This window comes from Podarcis vaucheri (assembly GCF_965113315.1).
Source record: "Podarcis vaucheri genome assembly, chromosome: Z".
In the NCBI taxonomy this organism is placed as follows: domain Eukaryota; kingdom Metazoa; phylum Chordata; class Lepidosauria; order Squamata; family Lacertidae; genus Podarcis; species Podarcis vaucheri.
The window spans coordinates 49142472-49158710 of NC_138758.1; the positions used below are offsets into that span (position 1 = coordinate 49142472).

At 44.7% G+C, this 16239-nt stretch overlaps 1 protein-coding gene across 20 annotated transcripts in view; it reads right to left on the bottom strand.

Moving 5' to 3' along the window:
- DNM1 (dynamin 1) overlaps positions 1 to 16239 on the bottom strand; it is a 129376-nt gene that overhangs the window by 17648 nt on the left and 95489 nt on the right. For all 20 annotated transcript variants that reach the window (XR_014215876.1, XR_014215877.1, XR_014215878.1 and 17 more), the window contains 3 exons: positions 9189 to 9298; positions 7532 to 7643; positions 604 to 774 (listed from right to left, as the gene is read on the bottom strand). Coding sequence is in view for 16 of the 20 variants with exons in the window: in XM_082208867.1 (XP_082064993.1) it covers positions 604 to 774; positions 7532 to 7643; positions 9189 to 9298 (393 nt within the window). In the remaining 4 variants the exon portion in view is untranslated. The remainder of the gene's footprint in view (positions 1 to 603; positions 775 to 7531; positions 7644 to 9188; positions 9299 to 16239) is intronic.

Consider the following 16239-nt stretch of genomic DNA (forward strand, 5'->3'; position numbering starts at 1 on the left):
AGAGGCAGTCACCATTCAGAGTAGATCTGCAATAGAAACATTTAAACTGCTATCCGCCTAGGCCACTTTTTAGGTAGCCCCTACCCTGAGATTCCTAGCAGTTCAACCTAGCAGTTCAAAAGCACGACAAAGTGCAAGTAGATAAATAGGTACCGCTCCGGCGGGAAGGTAAACGGCGTTTCCGTGCGCTGCTCTGGTTTGCCAGAAGTGGCTTAGTCATGCTGGCCTCATGACCCAGAAGCTGTACGCCGGCTCCCTCGGCCAGTAAAGTGAGATGAGCGCCGCAGAGTCAGTCACGACTGGGCCTAATGGTCAGGGGTCCCTTTACCTTTACCTTACCCTGATGTTCCAGGCCCCTTTGTCTAATATTAAGCATCTATTTTTGCTACTCTATGCTTACTTAACAGGAAGTAAATCCCATTGAATGCAGCTGGACCCACTTTTGAAGAAGCATTTATATAAGACTGTTTTTCCTAATACAATATGCATGCCAACGGCCCAGTCTTCCTAGTCCTAGTCTCCCATTCTAGCTGTTACCTCCCATTGTGCCTCCACTGTCCTAGGTGACATGCAGTCCCATAGACTGTTTTTTGGGATACATACATTGTTTATCATAAGGTGCATGATGGTCTTAGGCATGAGGTCACGGATGGTCTTGTTGACAATGGCCATGTAGGAGTCTACAAGGTTCCTGATGGTTTCCACCTGTCTCTCCAGCTGAGGGTCCATGGAATGCATCAAGCTGTCAGATCCATTCTCTTCCGACTCACTGGCCTATGTAGGATGTTGAAGAAACAGGTTGTGCCTTTAGCAAGGCAAACACACGCCACACCTCCAGGGGCAAAAAAAGGGAAGGGCTGAGGAACTGATGAAACACCATGAGAAGACATGGGGCTTGTCACTTCAGAGCTGATGATCTCATTCTTACCTAATTTCCCAGTATATCCAAATCACACACACACACAACCCAGAAACTCTGGTTGTTCTCAATTCCAGCCTTGGGAGGGGGATGGGAGGGTGCTGAGCTGCTAGATCTTGACCAATCAGGTGCCCCCTTCCCAAAGCAGGAGCGAGAGAGCTTGGAGAATCTCCTACGACACTCCTTGGTTATTTTATTACATATAGATGCACGAGAGGATGCTTTCTGGTTAAATGAATGAGCTTTATGTTGGCTCGCCTTGCCTATAAAACACTATACAGATTAGAAGCCACCTACACCAATTTCTGTGAATTTGCCCAAAGTGTTAAATGGTTAAGATAGCTAGATTAGATAAGCTGAAATAAGTATTCTCAAGAGGCCATGAAAGGGAAGAGACAATTTTGTGGCATTTCTATACGAAGCCTAGACATATACAAGATAAGCCCACGGGAAGCTCACAGCAGCAGTCATTGGCAATAATGCAATCTTCAGCAATGCTCATTTAAAACATCTGTACTGGGAGAGAAGTCAGTGATCTTGATTAATGAGTCCTAAACAAATCAGGAATCAACGTTTGCTGACAAACTCTAGTTCAGCAGTTTACCCATATAAAACTGCCAGATGAGGACACACTTTATGCACATGATGAAGTAGGGTCTAATCCAGGGAAGAGGAACCTGTGGCTCTCCAGATGTTGTTGGACTCCAGTTCCCATCAGCCCCAGCCAGCATGGCCAAGGCTCAAGGAGAGTGGGAGCTGGATCCCAACAACATCTAAAAGACCACAGGTTCTTCGCCCCACTATAGCCCACGACAGGAACAGAGCTAGGGCTCTAGTCCCATGGAAGGAAGGTACCCAGAAGTGCAAGGTGGTCAGGCATGAGGCCAGTCCAGTGGCGAGTAGTCCCACAAGTGGGACAGGTACTACAGGGGTATACTATGCGTATGACAACTGTATGTTTACTTCACTTACTGCTGTGTTAGCCTATGCAACATCGGTTACCTGAAAAGGGGGAGGATGTTAGTATTTCATGCCTCCGATGCTGCAGGTGAGATTGGTGTAAATCACATGCCTGTCTGGGAAGAGTGTGGGAACGGAAGACAGTCTTATCTCTTCCGTTGTATGTATTATTGTACTGTACTTTTGCTTTTACTTGCTCCTCTGTTTCCCTCTCGGAGCTGGAGAGAGAGGACGCCATGACTCCTTTGTCTGTACATAATAATAATAATAATAATAATAATAATAATAATATCTTTATTGTCATTGCCCCCTTCGGGGACAACAAAATTACTTGACTGCTCCATAGTGAGTAAATAAATACGTAGATTAGTCTCATGCTTCTTGATGTTTTGCTAGAAGATTAGTGTGCACATATCATTTGATATATGCTGCTGAAGCACACTGGAGAAGAAGGGAAATGCCTTTTCCAGAGCTGCGCATACCAGAGGACACTCGGAGTTTGGGGGCTGCAGAAGGGGCACCCCCAGGGTGTTTTTCCAACAGCTGTGTGGCACAATGCTTGTTTCCATACTTAGGGTGCCCACCTACTCCTTTTGATCATTCATTTTATTTTCTTCCCTAGAACACCGGGGCATCAAGTGAAGACAGATTTTTTTGGGGCGGCAACAGTCTCTCACAGAGGAAGGTTCTTTCAGCTCAGGTCTCTTTCTCCACCCCCAACCCAACTTTCTTCCTTTGTGGTTTTGTCACAAATGGTTGATGAAAGCATCACTGCGGTTTTGGAAACGGAAGATGAAGGGGATTGGAAACCGGGACAATGAGGGAGCGGAGAGACTCTAAAAACAAGAACCCAAGATGGGGCAAAGGCTCATTTGGATGCAACTCAGAAATTGGGCAATCAAATTCCAAAGACAAGGACACTCAAGACGAGTAAAAGGAAAACAGAAGCAAGAAGAATGGAAAGAAATTAAACAGGCAAATGTGGCAGGAAGTGCAGAGAAGAGGAAGGGAGGAATGCATGTCTTTTGGGACATGGAGACAGAAGGGTGTTTTGGTATTTTTAAAAAAGAAAGTAAAAAAAATAAAAAAAAATAAATTCAAAAAGAGCAATTCAGAAATAGACGATGAGATTCCCACTATAGGGCAGAGCAGGAAAAGGTGGGCCGTCACTTACTTTGTCTTTGTCCTGGAGGGCCATTTGAGCACAAAAAGCAAAAAGGGAAAACAAAAACAAGGAAAAAAATGTGACTTTTTTTTTAAAATCCATGTATTTTACTTTGCATCATCTGGTGCACATCTGGTGTATCAAGTATGGCCTTGAAAATATGGCAAACCTCACCAAAAAATGTATGTTTAAAGGAACTCAAAGATAAGGCAGATAGTTAACCAAATAAAATTGACTGGAACGGAATATCTGCAAAGCAACAGAATAAAAAATAAAAAAGTAAAACTGGCTCAATAAGTATAGATTCCTAGAGAAAATTACTTACCAGTAGTGACAAGGGTTTGTGCCCCCAGAACTTACATTGGATCTAGTTTAAGAATATTGGACAAGGAAGCAGGGCCCATGGAGAGCCCATCCACAAAATATATCAAAGGACAGGGGAATGCAAAGCGAAGGAGGGGAAGCACGTTGATTAAAATGGGGTAAAGCACGACAAGGGCAGAATGGGTTTTAAAGAGTTCAGAAGGACAACACAGCATATGACGGACTCAGAGCCAGAATCATTCCACTGTATCACCAACAAGGTGGCACCACAGTCACTTAGCAAGTCATACAATATGGCAGCCTGGTGGGTTGTGATCCAATGTAGACCAAGTGATCTGCTCCGTGCATGGAAGACATGGTGCGTGTGTGGAGCCTGTGAGAAGGAAGAGGAAGTGGGGAATAATGAGTGGGCAAAGCAGGGAATGGGGGCTGTGAGTGGTACAATAAATGGGATATCTAGAAGAGATGGGGATGAAGAGGGCTGCCACCTCTTCTCCAGGCACTACATGTTGTCCTTGTTGGAGTGGGAGCTGCTTCTCCTCACCCACCCATCCCCCTCATGGTCCTGTCCTCAATTCCCCTCCTATGGAGAAACGCACTCTTGCTCCAAGTGGTAATTTCAAGGGCCTACTGTTGTCTGGGGTGGGAGATAAGCAGCCTTATGACAGGGAACGGTGTTGGTGGTGCCTGAAATGTAGGGAAGGGCCTGTGGACAAAGTTATGATTGGACATCACTGGTGATCCGTTGCTAAAAAATGAAAATAACAACTCCTGTAGGTGGATGCGGGGAGAACCTCACTCTGCCAACAAGCCAAGGAATCTTAATAGTGAGAATCTTGGCCACTGTTACAGGTTCTAATGAAAACAACAACCACAAGACACACCACCTAAGTAATCCTATCAGTTTCGAACCTCCTTCTTCGCAGCATGAGTCTGTGACTCGCCATTATACGAAACACAAGACCTCGCATCAGTTGAAAGCCATTGGTCATTGGCCATGCTTGCTAGGATAATGGGGCTGTAATTCAGCAACATGGGGGGGAGGGAGAGCTTCCCCACACCTGGTTTGAAGCCAGTCAAGAGCCCCTCATAGTTACGCCATTTACATTTCCCCCTTTTTGTTTCATGTCTTAAAGAGGCATGAATTTGTTTTGAAATACATCTGCTTCTCCTCTAATATGATAGGGAATCTCAGATAAGTAAAGAGACCTTGAAAAGGAATACTGTCGAAACAATTCATCTGTGAGATCCAGCTGCCCAGGAAGTTGTTAATTCTAAGGAAAGATGGTCCCTTATCAGAAGATAAATGATCTGTATATACGAAAACAGAGTGACACAAGATTATACTCTGTCTCTTTTATTTTAAATGAAGGCCAGTTGTCGACACTGCCCTCTCCAAGGACAGTCAGCACCAAACATATTTTAGTTGTACTCCACTTTTTAAATTAAAAATCCTAATGGAACAACTAATAACAATGATATTTGAAAGAAATCTAGATGGTGGGAATACCCTCTGGCTCCAACATTTGGACTGATGCTTTGTGTTTTTTGCTGCTTTTATATTTATATGCTCTTTACTTATTTAGAAAATACAAGCTCTGTTTTGCTCCTAAATTTAAAACTTTGATTGTGTTGTCCTTCTTCCTTTCTTCCTTGATTTTACATTAATTGAAATACTTTATAAATATATGGAAATCTGGAAGTGAAGTACTTCTACTATCCTAACGTTCACATTCACTGACATTAGTCCTAAGCTGCTGTTCTTCCTGTATTGGTCACTGCTAGAGTGTTCAGGCAAACAGAAACTACCTTGTGAGTAATCACAAAAGTATATTTTATTTATCTGTTTTTGAAATCATTATAACCCAACCCAATTCAAGATAGCAGTGCGGGCTACAAAATGCAAAATAAAAGTAACCAACCAAAGCATAAAAATAATAGAACCATTAGAACCAAACGAAACATAATGTCAGCTGCCATGTTTGCTGTTCACATCTCTACCCCACCTGCGTATAAAGCAGGGCTGGGCATCCTATTTTAACATCCTCCCCCCTGCATTCCTTCTCAATTGAGAGGAGCAGAACCTTTCTCCTCTCTTGCCTTGCTTAGGGCCCTTCCAGACTAGTAGATGTTTTTTGTGGCCAGCATGCCACTGACACAACAATGGTGTATTAGTGCTAGATCACCACACGCCCGCACATCATTCTGCGTTCCTGCAATGTGTCCCTTGTGTTGCTGCAGTATTGCCACCTGAACAGGTACTGTTGCACTTTAGCAAAAAAAAAAAGGGGGGGGACAAAAAGATAAATCAGAACATTTGTGGCATAAAAAGGTACAAGATTTTCAGCAGGAAGCTACAGGAAGACACGGAAAAGCTAAGAAAGGCAGAGAGGTTGGTGGGTGAAGTCTTCAGGGATGTTAAAGATGCACCCCCGAAGATAGCGCCTCTGCTGTCAGGGGAGAAGGGGGGGCTTGAGGAAGAAGAGTGTTGCTCTGAGGCAGATGGGAATGTTTCTTTTGAATGGACCATTTCCTTGGAGGAAGAAGAGCTATCCTTTCGTGTCAAGGGAAGCTCTCTAGGAGGTGGAGGGATCCTGGCAGCAGCTGATTCAATAGTTAAAAACATAGATTGTTTGGTGCAGGATGGACAAGCAGACCAGAGAGGAAATCACCTGCCTGTCTGGTGTGAAGGTTGTTGGTGTTGCTCATCACCTTGAGAGCCTGGTTGATAGTGCAGGGGAGGAATCAGTGGTTGTGGGGCACATTGACACCACTGACATGGGAAAACCCAGTCATCAGGTCTCAGGAGCCAAATTTAGGTTGCTAGGTAGGATGCTACCTCCAACGCCTTGGCTTCCATGGGCAGGGACAGCTGGAGAGGCACAGCTTTGTGGCCTCCATGTGTGGAAGAGACAATGGTGTCAGGAAGAGGGCTCTGGATTTGTGAGCCAATGGGGAACATTTTGGGGCGAGCTAGGCCTGTACAAAAGGCACAGGCTCCACTTGAACTAGGTTGGAACCAGACCATTGGCACTTGAAATGAAAAAGGTGACAGAGTAGCTATAAAACTGATTGTGGGGGGAGCTGAAGGGAGCCAAGTAGGGTCCAGTTCAAAACAAATTTTCTCCCTGAGATGAAGAGGATGAAACTGAGGGAAATTTAAATGGGGTGTGTGCAAAGCAAGGCATTATATGTGCAAGGGGACAGGGCAGCAATTCAGAGAGGCCACTGCTCCAAAGGCAAGTGTCAAAGACACGTGAAGAGAGAGAGAGACTGTATTCAAGTGTTTGCTTGCTACTGCTAGAAGCCTCCGAGCCAAGATGGCCTTAGAAGACAGCATTGATATAGTGGACATAAAGGAAACTGTGTGGAAGAGAACCAGCAGGGCAAGGTTATCTCTGGTGAAAAACTCAATGGGAAGGACAGGGGAGGACGCATCAGAGATGGTGGCGCTTGGCATGTCAAAGAGGGCATTGAGCACAGCATGTCAGAAATCCCCCAAGCAGCAGACTCTTCCATTGTGGTGATACAGGGCCCCAAGAGCAATCTAAATACAGACATACCTTGTAAGTCGAACGGAATCCATTCGGGAAGTCTGTTCGACTACCAAAATATTCAACTTCCAAGGCGGGGCTTCTGATTGGCTGCAGGAGCGTCCTGCAGCCAATCGGAAGCTGCGCGGGACATTTGGCTTCCAAAAATCGTTCGAAAACTGGAACAATCACTTCCAGTTTTTGATCGTTTGGTAGCTGAAACGTTTGAGTTTACAGGCATTCGGCTTCTGAGGTTCCACTGTACTGGGGACGTGCTATTGTCTCCCAATCAAAATGTTCAGGGAGATCTTGAGATGAGCAGAAATTGAAGGCACAACAAGAAGGACACGCAAGGTTCCACTGCTACAGGTAATGCTACCTTTGGCTGACCTCTGATGCTGGGAGCTGAGGCAATGGACTGTGTGTGAGAACCTGGGGGGAAAGTTTGGCTTCCCACATCCATCACTCATTCCCTCTTTGCTTTGTACATGAACAGAGTAGATCATATGAACAAACAAACATGGCTGCCCCTACCAGGGAGGGTGGTGTCCTTCATAGGCATGGTTTGCTCTAAGATGCTTTCACCCCCACACTCCTTTACCCTTCTGTCGCTGCTGTGGATCAACTCACCCCAACACGCTCCGGGTAAACTCCTGCGCGCAAGAAGGAGGCCTTCCAGCTATCCACCTCCTCCTGGGTTTCACAGGCCAGCTCCAGCTGCCGGTAATCTTTGTACACATTCCTGGGGCAAAAGAAAACAAAAAAAAACCTAATATAAAACACATTTTAAAAGTTATCTTCACACATATATGCATTTTTAAAAAGCACGCTTTATCCTAATATACGTATTTTCTACACATTACTCAGCTAGGAAACTTTATTGCAAAATTCTGAGAAGTGAGAATTTCAAAGGAGGACTGCGTTTCAGTTTGTGGATTGGTCCTGAAAATATGAATTAGGTAGATTTGGCTTTAACTGAGAACTGAGTTGAGTTTCTCTCCCATCTGTAGTCACAAGTTAGGAAACATCTCAGGAAAAGGGGCCAAAAGGAAGTAATCAGTCTATATGCTGCTTGTTGTGAGACTGCCAGCTGACGAACAGTTCCATTTCCAAACATAGTTTGCAAAGCCTCTTCAAACCACAGTTTCAAAAAATGACTTGGAGGTTATCCCTGGCCATATTCGCCCAGTCTGGACATCAAGCAAACCATGTCTCCAGTAGGGATGCTTCATTAACTTGTTTTCTGTTAATCCTGCCATAAAGGGTCCTAATTTGCACCCACCGGTCTAATGTGAGAATGTGAGAATTTGCACTTCTCTGAATTTTGCAATATAGTGCTCAGCTGAAAAAGTGGACCAAAAGGGGTTTTACAAAGGTATATTTTAGGATAAAATATATTTAGAAATGGCAGAGCACATTTTTAAATATAAATTTCCATACAGATTATTATTTTTAATGGCAGATTACTGCACAAGGGGTGGTGGAACTTACATAAGAAAGAACTCATCTGAAAATGACATGAGCTTGAAATATACTGATGCATCCATCTGTAGGCTGAAATCAACAGAGCAATGGAGGAGGGTGCAACCCCCAGTTTTCCAAATAATAATTTGGAGGATCATCTGAACTGAGTTTTATTTGTCAGACAGAGGGTGCAATTTCATATCATACACTGAGGGAGAGCAGGGTGCAGAGAGGCTCCCATTCAGCCTTGGCCTCGTTTGCAACACCAGCTGCATCAATGTGAGGCATAAACCACTTCTTTTCTGTGCAATTTAGCTGGGTTAATCATTTGCAGCCAGGGATCTTCTGCATCCCTCCACCATTGCATTCTGCTGCTGGCTCTTCCACAGGCAGCCACCAGCCTTGTATCAGGAAAGTCACAGAGCCCAGTAGTTCCTTTGAACTTTAAAAAACAAAATGTGATATATCCTGATCACAGATTTCCCATGCCTGAATCCTGCTTGGTCCTTAGAAAGCAGGGCTTTCAGAGTTTAGGACACAGTGCTTTTACACTTTCCTATAGCATCACACACACTCTTGTTCTTTATACACCTAATTATCCCCAGAGTAAATACATCTGCCATCCTCTGCCTTTACTGATGCCTTTACTAATTGTTGCCTTCTGCCACCATGGTGCCAACACCTGTCCTCTTACACCCTCACCTTCCTAATACTTGCCATCCCGCGACCTCACTTTCCTCACACTTGCCATTCTCTGCCCTTCTAAAACCCCAAATTGTGCAGATGGAATGGTATTACTGGAATTTCAGATAAAGGGCAGCACCTCTGCTCAGTGTTGAAGAGGGCAAAGATGTGCTTGCTGGACATGAAGCCCTTCTCGACATCCCGCACCTTCAGATTATCCACTGGCAACATGTATTTCTTCTCTTTTTCCTGAAAGGCACAAAGAGCACCCGCCAGTTATTTCCCAGCCCTGATAAGCATTCAACACCATTGTGGAGTGTGCTGATTTCTATTTAATTAAAGGGGCTAATAGCAATAGCAACCATCATATTTATTTAGCTATAAGTCATAACAGGGAGAAGAAGAAAGATGTTCAGAGTTGAGCCACAAAACTGGCTCTTGATTTCCAGAAGCATGCAAGTTAATGTGATTTCCCTTGTCCAACAGCAAAAAGCACACAATCTCACTTGATGTAATAAAATTATCCCTGTGGACCATTGATCCCCTGCTGGTGAGGCTCGCTGATCTCCTGGAAAAGCAAAAATTTGACCCTCTCCTGTCAGGCTAAGATCATAAGACAACCCAGATGGTCGCCAAATTCTGTGTCCAGATTTGTAGGTGCAGACCACCCCCCAACCCAAACTAGTTCGTTAAGAAAATCCCCAAACTCGGTTCCATGGGTGACTCTGTGTCATCTCTCTGTGGTAGCTTATCTTAAAGTTTTAAGTGTCTATATACTTATCACATTTATAAATTTTAAATTTATTGTTGTACATTGTTTTAAATGTTTGTTTTCCTTCTGGGATTGTACCCCCAAGTGTGTTTTATAAGCTGGTGTCCGACCGTATCTATCTATCTATCTATCTATCTATCTATCTATCTATCTATCTATCTATCTATCTATCTATCATCTATCTATCCCTGTGGATAAACTGAGATATTTTCCCACAAGAATTTTTAAATAGAGGACACGGGCTAATGTAGTGAACAATGTCCTCTATTTTCCAAAACACACAGGAATGCTGTTCCAAAGGTGATTTCTTTTTTTTATATATATAAAATATTTATTAAAGTTTCACAAATTATACAGACAAACACAACAATACAAACACAAACAAAAAAAAAGAGCAAGTATAATTTCAAACCCTCATTTTCATATAACTTACTTCTCCGACCTCCTCATACCTCCCCTTTCTGCATTCCAATTTCAAATTTTAATTCAGCAAATCCTCACCCTTAAATTTATCTAATTTTTAACCTTTCTTTTCTTTTAACTTAATCCTTACAACTGTAATCCACTTAATTTCTAAACCAGCATCATTCTAACATTCCCAAAGGTGATTTCTTAAAGTGGCTACCCAGAAGGGCAGGGGGCATAGCACCAACCCCCCCAAAAAAACCAGTTCTGCACGGAGCAAATGGAAAGTCCTATTCACAGTTAGGAGAATGGTGGGGAAATACAAGGAAAAGTGTGGGAGAAAGATCAATAGACTGGAAGACATAATCTCCCCAACAAACGAATCTGAACAAATGTTCAGTAAGATGGGGCATTGCACAGCCCACACATAAGCTCTGTGCACAGTGGCCACCAAGATGTCTCTGGGAAGCACGCAAGAAGGGCCTGAGCACAAAAGCCCTCTCCCCACTGAGGTTCCCAGCAACTGCAGTTCAGAAGCTATCTCCAGAAATCAAGGCTGGAGAGTCCATGAAGAAGGCTGAGGCAATTTGTCTTGGGTAGCAGCTGCAGGGTGACCTTGGGTAGTCATACTCCTCTGAGGTTTCTCAGCCTCATTCACCTCACAGAGTGTTTGTTGTGGGGGAGGAAGGGAAAGGAGATTGTGAGCCGCTTTGAGACTCCTAGGGTACTGATAAAAGTGGGAAATCAAATCCAAACTCTTTTTCTTCTTCTACTGATAGCGTCATCCTCCATGAATTTGTCTAATCCTCTTTTAAAACCTCCCAAGTTTAGCTATTTATTTGTTTATATCCTACTTTTCGTCCCAAAGGAGTGCTGGGCAGCTAACAACAAATGATTTTTCTAAAACCTCTATGTGTTCTAGGTAGAGGACTTTCTTCCATCTGTCCTGAATACTCCAACATTCAGCTACATAAGATGTCCAGTGAGAGAGTGTTATGCTGTTGTAGTGTTACTGGGATGGTTGATAAGCAGCTCACCCAGTCTAAACCATAGCTGTCAACCTTCCCTTTTTTTGCGGGAAATTTCCTTATTCCAGCGCCGTTTTCCGCTGCTATCCCGGATTGTTAGATATCCCGTAGACTGTCCCCAGGACAGGTGAGGCTGCTGGTCCCTTACTTTTGAGGCTGCTGATACCTTATTTTCAAATCTGAAAGTTGACAGCTATGGTCTAAACCCATAAACACATCTTTCTGTGACCACGTTGCAAATCAGTAGAAAATACTGGTATATTTAAAATGACCTACAGGGGGAACCATTAAACCAGAAAGAGGGAGAAACGTTTCCGTCAGCCCAGAAGCCTCTCCTGCATTCAACTGTGGCTGCTTTATTGGAAAACTGAAGCAACATGATCTCTTACAGCAAGACAGAAAATGGAAAAGGCAGGCTGGCTGGCAATTCTCAGGGGCCAAAATCTAACTAGAAACCACAAAAGCAAAGAAGGGGATGGTGTCTGCATTGTTGTTTGAATTCTGACTACCGCCCTGACTATACCAAACAGGGTTGCTGGGCTTTCTCCTTGCTGTTTGAAAAGAACAGACGGTGTGTCTCACAAACACTGTAGCCACAGGAGATTTTGAACAGTGAGCAGAAATCACTCATTAGCCCCGGGGTGAGAACCTCAGGCCCAGGGACCTGCTATGTCCACACACCTCCTCTCAATATTGGACCTGCCTGGGGTGCAAGTGCAGAGACAGCCTCACTATTCTCCCTTCCATCCATACTTGCTTTTTTAAAGGGATCATTAGACACATTCCTGAAAGTAGGAGGAAAGGTTGCAGCATCCAGTATGTTTTCATTTAGAGAAAAGGCAAGCAACAGGCAACGTCATAGAAGATTATAAGATGATGGATGTGCCCGCAAGGAACCATAGTTCTGGAAATGCATTTTACTCCACGATCCCGTTCAGTTGTTTCATAGGCATGGAAATGGGTGGCCACTTTCAAATCTATGAATCACATTGAGGTCAGGTCATGTTACTAGTCATTTCCTTTGCTTTTCCCGGCATGAAAAAGTGCGTTGTTTGTTTGTTTGTTTTAAACAAATTGCAGCACAACAACTGTGAGTTTTAAGTCAGGCTAAAACTTGACCAAGGCCACCCAGTGAGTTCTTGTGTTCAGGTCCAGCTTGCCTGACCCTGCAGCTTCTGTTATGTTGCTACAGCACCTAAGTTCCTGAGAGCTCTGTTGCATCAAACCAAGGTTCCACTTAACCCAACCCCAGAGTTCAACAGTGACCACCAGATGGTTTTGGGAATCCCACATGCAAGATATGAAGGCAGAAGTCCACCCACCAGGTGACTGGTATTCAGAAAGACAAAGCAAATTATTGGTTCTCCTAGCTCACCACTGCCTATGCTAAATGGTTGTGAGGGGGGGGTCTCCCAGCTTCCCAGCTCTACTGGAAGATGATGGGAGCCAAGCCCTGGACCTTCTTAATGCAAAGCAGGTACCATTGAGCTTCTGTCTGCCAAAAAATAAAATAAGATTCTAGTTCTCATGGTTCTGTATGGGTTGCATTAAAAAGGAACATAGGAATCTGCCTTATACTGAGCCAGAGCACCTGGTACATCAAGCTCAGTGTCATCCATACTGGCTAAGGGCTTATCCTCATTTACCTTTCATCCTGTGCTTCCCAGGCACTGGTCTGCACTTAAAAGCCCTATATCTGAGCATTTTTGCCTTTGCTCTCCTGGTGAAAATCCGCTCTTTAGTGCTCAATCAAAGCAAGCATCAGTTCAGGTTTTCCACGGATTGCCATTGCCTCTGATTCAGCTTTAAAAAGCGGGTTTTTGGGGAGAAATCTCTGGGAGAGAGGTGCTCAGTCATGCCTAGAAAGAACAGAGGAAAGGTAAGTGTGGGTCAGAGGTGCCAGCTTCTCAAGATGATTGAGGGGGTCCGACATGAGGGGGGCCCAGCCCCCTCCAAAAAAAACTATGGAGGGGGGGAAATGCACCAGCCCCCAGGAGCTGGTGCTTATGACATGGGTCAGTGGCTCCCTGGGCCTTCTGACAAGGATTTCCCCCAGTCCTACCCAAAGCCCTACTCATAGATGCCAGGGAACACAACTGCAATATTTCTAATGGAAAGCATGTGCTCTAGCACTGACTTTTTAGCTAATAACCACAGGCAGAACCCTCAAGGTGTACAAGCGTGTTCATTTGCACCATAAAGGCCTTTCCCATCTGATGATTACAGGCTGCAGTGCTTATGAATACTAGTTGCTGGAAATAACGGGGGGGGGGGGGAGAGTGCACATGTTCAGGTCCCACAGAAATCTGTGAGAAGAGGAGGCCAGAATGGATGGACCATTGGCTTCTTCTTAGGTTCTTATGTTGATGCTATGGGAGAAAGCGAAGGTGTACCTGGCTCACAGTCCATTGCCCCGCAATCCTTTGCCACTGCTTACAGTTACTGCTCAATAATTTCTACCCATTTCAAATCCTGAAGCTACAGGATATGGTATCTCACCACCAGGAAGATGTCACTGGGAGGAGGAACACAACTACAACAATTTGCTTTCCGTTTTTCTGGATGAGGTACTTCAATGCTAACATTCATTCAGTTTTCACTGCTAATATGTGCTAAACACAAGAACATTAAGGGCTGCTTCACAACTTAGCTATATGCTGCAGGGAAATCATACGGTGCAGCTCTTGCTGAGATGGAAAACAGTGGACAGCCAGCAATGGGTTTCTTATCTGAGTGTTCTTCTACATTTAAAATTCCTTGCCCATGGAAACATAGCATGTCAGGGATAAATAACCTAGGCTAGGCTTCTTCTGGGGAAAACTGGTTTCTAAGTGCCTGTTGTTGCTGTTTATCCTGGGGAATATTGAAGCTTGTAATCTGGAGTCCAACAAGAACCGCATGATTCTTGCTGGTCACATTGTTTGGCTATGACACGGTCCCTTCCCAAACTTTGGTATGACACATGCATGCTTCTCGTTGCAATAATAACCACATCCGATTATATTATGTGTGTTGTTGTTACATGCATACACGGTAGAAGGTCAAGATTATAAGGTCATGTAGGAATTTCCTAATGTAGGATGCAGTCCTGTAGGCTATATGTTCCTACAGCTGCTCTGCATGTTCTGGTGTTGACTTGCAACTGACCTCCCACAGTATCCACACCCACACCCACACACCCAAGCTACTGAGCTCTTCAAAGGAATTCTGCTCTGAACTAGCAGCTCAGCTCTTGGAAAGCACACATTGCCCCTTGCCAGTTATGTGGCTCAGTTAGGAAACACCAGTGAAGCAAGCTCAAACTTTTGCAGCAGTCCTGGATGCAATAAACCAGGCTAGCAACAAGCAAACTACCCTAGGATTCAAAGTACCAGGTAGGGTTGGAATCTGGCATATCTGGATGTGACCGAAGTGCCTGTAGGACGTGCAGTGCGATGCAAGAGACCTTCTGGGACCCCCCAGTATCATGACCCTTCTCTTGCACACATGATATGCTGTGCCATTGGCCCCCCACTCTAAATTCCTGGCCTCAGCCTCTCAAGTATTTCCATCTTCTCCCCTTTCAGCCAGCCTGTTTTATATCAATGCTCTGACTTCATTTCCTGAATATAGAGACAGGAAAATGTGTAACGAGCTGCCGAGGGCCGAGACCTTCAAAGTGTTGGATGGGAGCCTCCAGCCCATGTGTTAGCAATCAAGCTGTGGGTATGTGTGTGTGTGCAGTGGCTGAAATGACCCAGAAGCATCCCAGCCAAAGGAGTAGGATGGGGCGGGCAGGCGGGGGCTGACTGGCAGTAGGGGCCTGCCTGCTTTGGGGCTGGGGGTGGGATGCATGTTTGGGCTCAGTACCAAGACATCTACAGCCTGCATCTCTCATCCTCTCTCTTTTTTAAATTAATTATAAATTTTATTAGTATTTTCCAAACAACAACAACACGAAAAATATCAAAAGATAACAATACAGTCATACCTTGGGTTGAAGTTGCTTCAGGTTAAGCCTTTTCGGGTTGCGCTCCGCGGCGACCCGGAAGTAACGGAGCACATTACTTCCGGGTTTCGCTGCTCGCAGCTGCGAAGACGCTAAAAATGACGTCATGTGGATGCGTGAAAGTGGCGAATCACGACCTGCACATGCAGAGACGCGGGTTGCGTTCACTTCAGGATGCAAACGGGGCTCCGGAATGGATCCCGTTCGCATCCAGAAGTACCACTGTTCACAAAACACAAAAACCGACATTCAAAAACCCAAATCCATATCTTACAAGTTAATAATATAAACACTAGAAAGAAAAACAAACGTTGACTTCCACCAATCCCACAGCACCTCCTTTACCTCTCATTGTGTCCTCCTGTTTTCCTTATCACCTCTATCCTAGCATCCAGATATAAATCCCTCTTTCTTATCCTTTGACTTCACAAGGTTATTCCAGACTCGAAACTTGGCTTTTAAGGTATTCATTTAGACACTCCCATTCCTTTTTCACTTCACTTTTTGTATCTGCCTTATTATTGACTGCATCTCTCATTCTCAGGCATCTCTCCTTGAGCCTGAGGCTGGAAAGGGAGAAGAAGCTTTAAGTTAACGCAGGCTCAGATGATTTGTGGGTAGTCGTTTTTTTCCAGGACACGGAGCAAAGGGATGTGGTAACATGAGTTCAGTGTTTTAATAGAGGTATAAAACAGAGGTGGGGGAGCACCTATCACATTCTCCCCCCTCTGCAGCCCCCCGCTTCCTCTCACTCACTCACCTACACACATATCCCATCCACGTGCAAGCGTGACTCAGTGGTGAGAGAAAGCAGACTCTGGTCGTAACTCAAATGCACTCCCTTCAAGGATCTACGGACACCCAGGGATCGGGGGGGGGGCGGTGGGGGGGGGGAGGAGACGCAGGGCATCTTCTATCTGTGCCTGTTTAATAGGTATGGATAGGTGGGAGTTATATTCTCATCCTCTCCCACACACTCCAGCTGTCCTTATTTGTG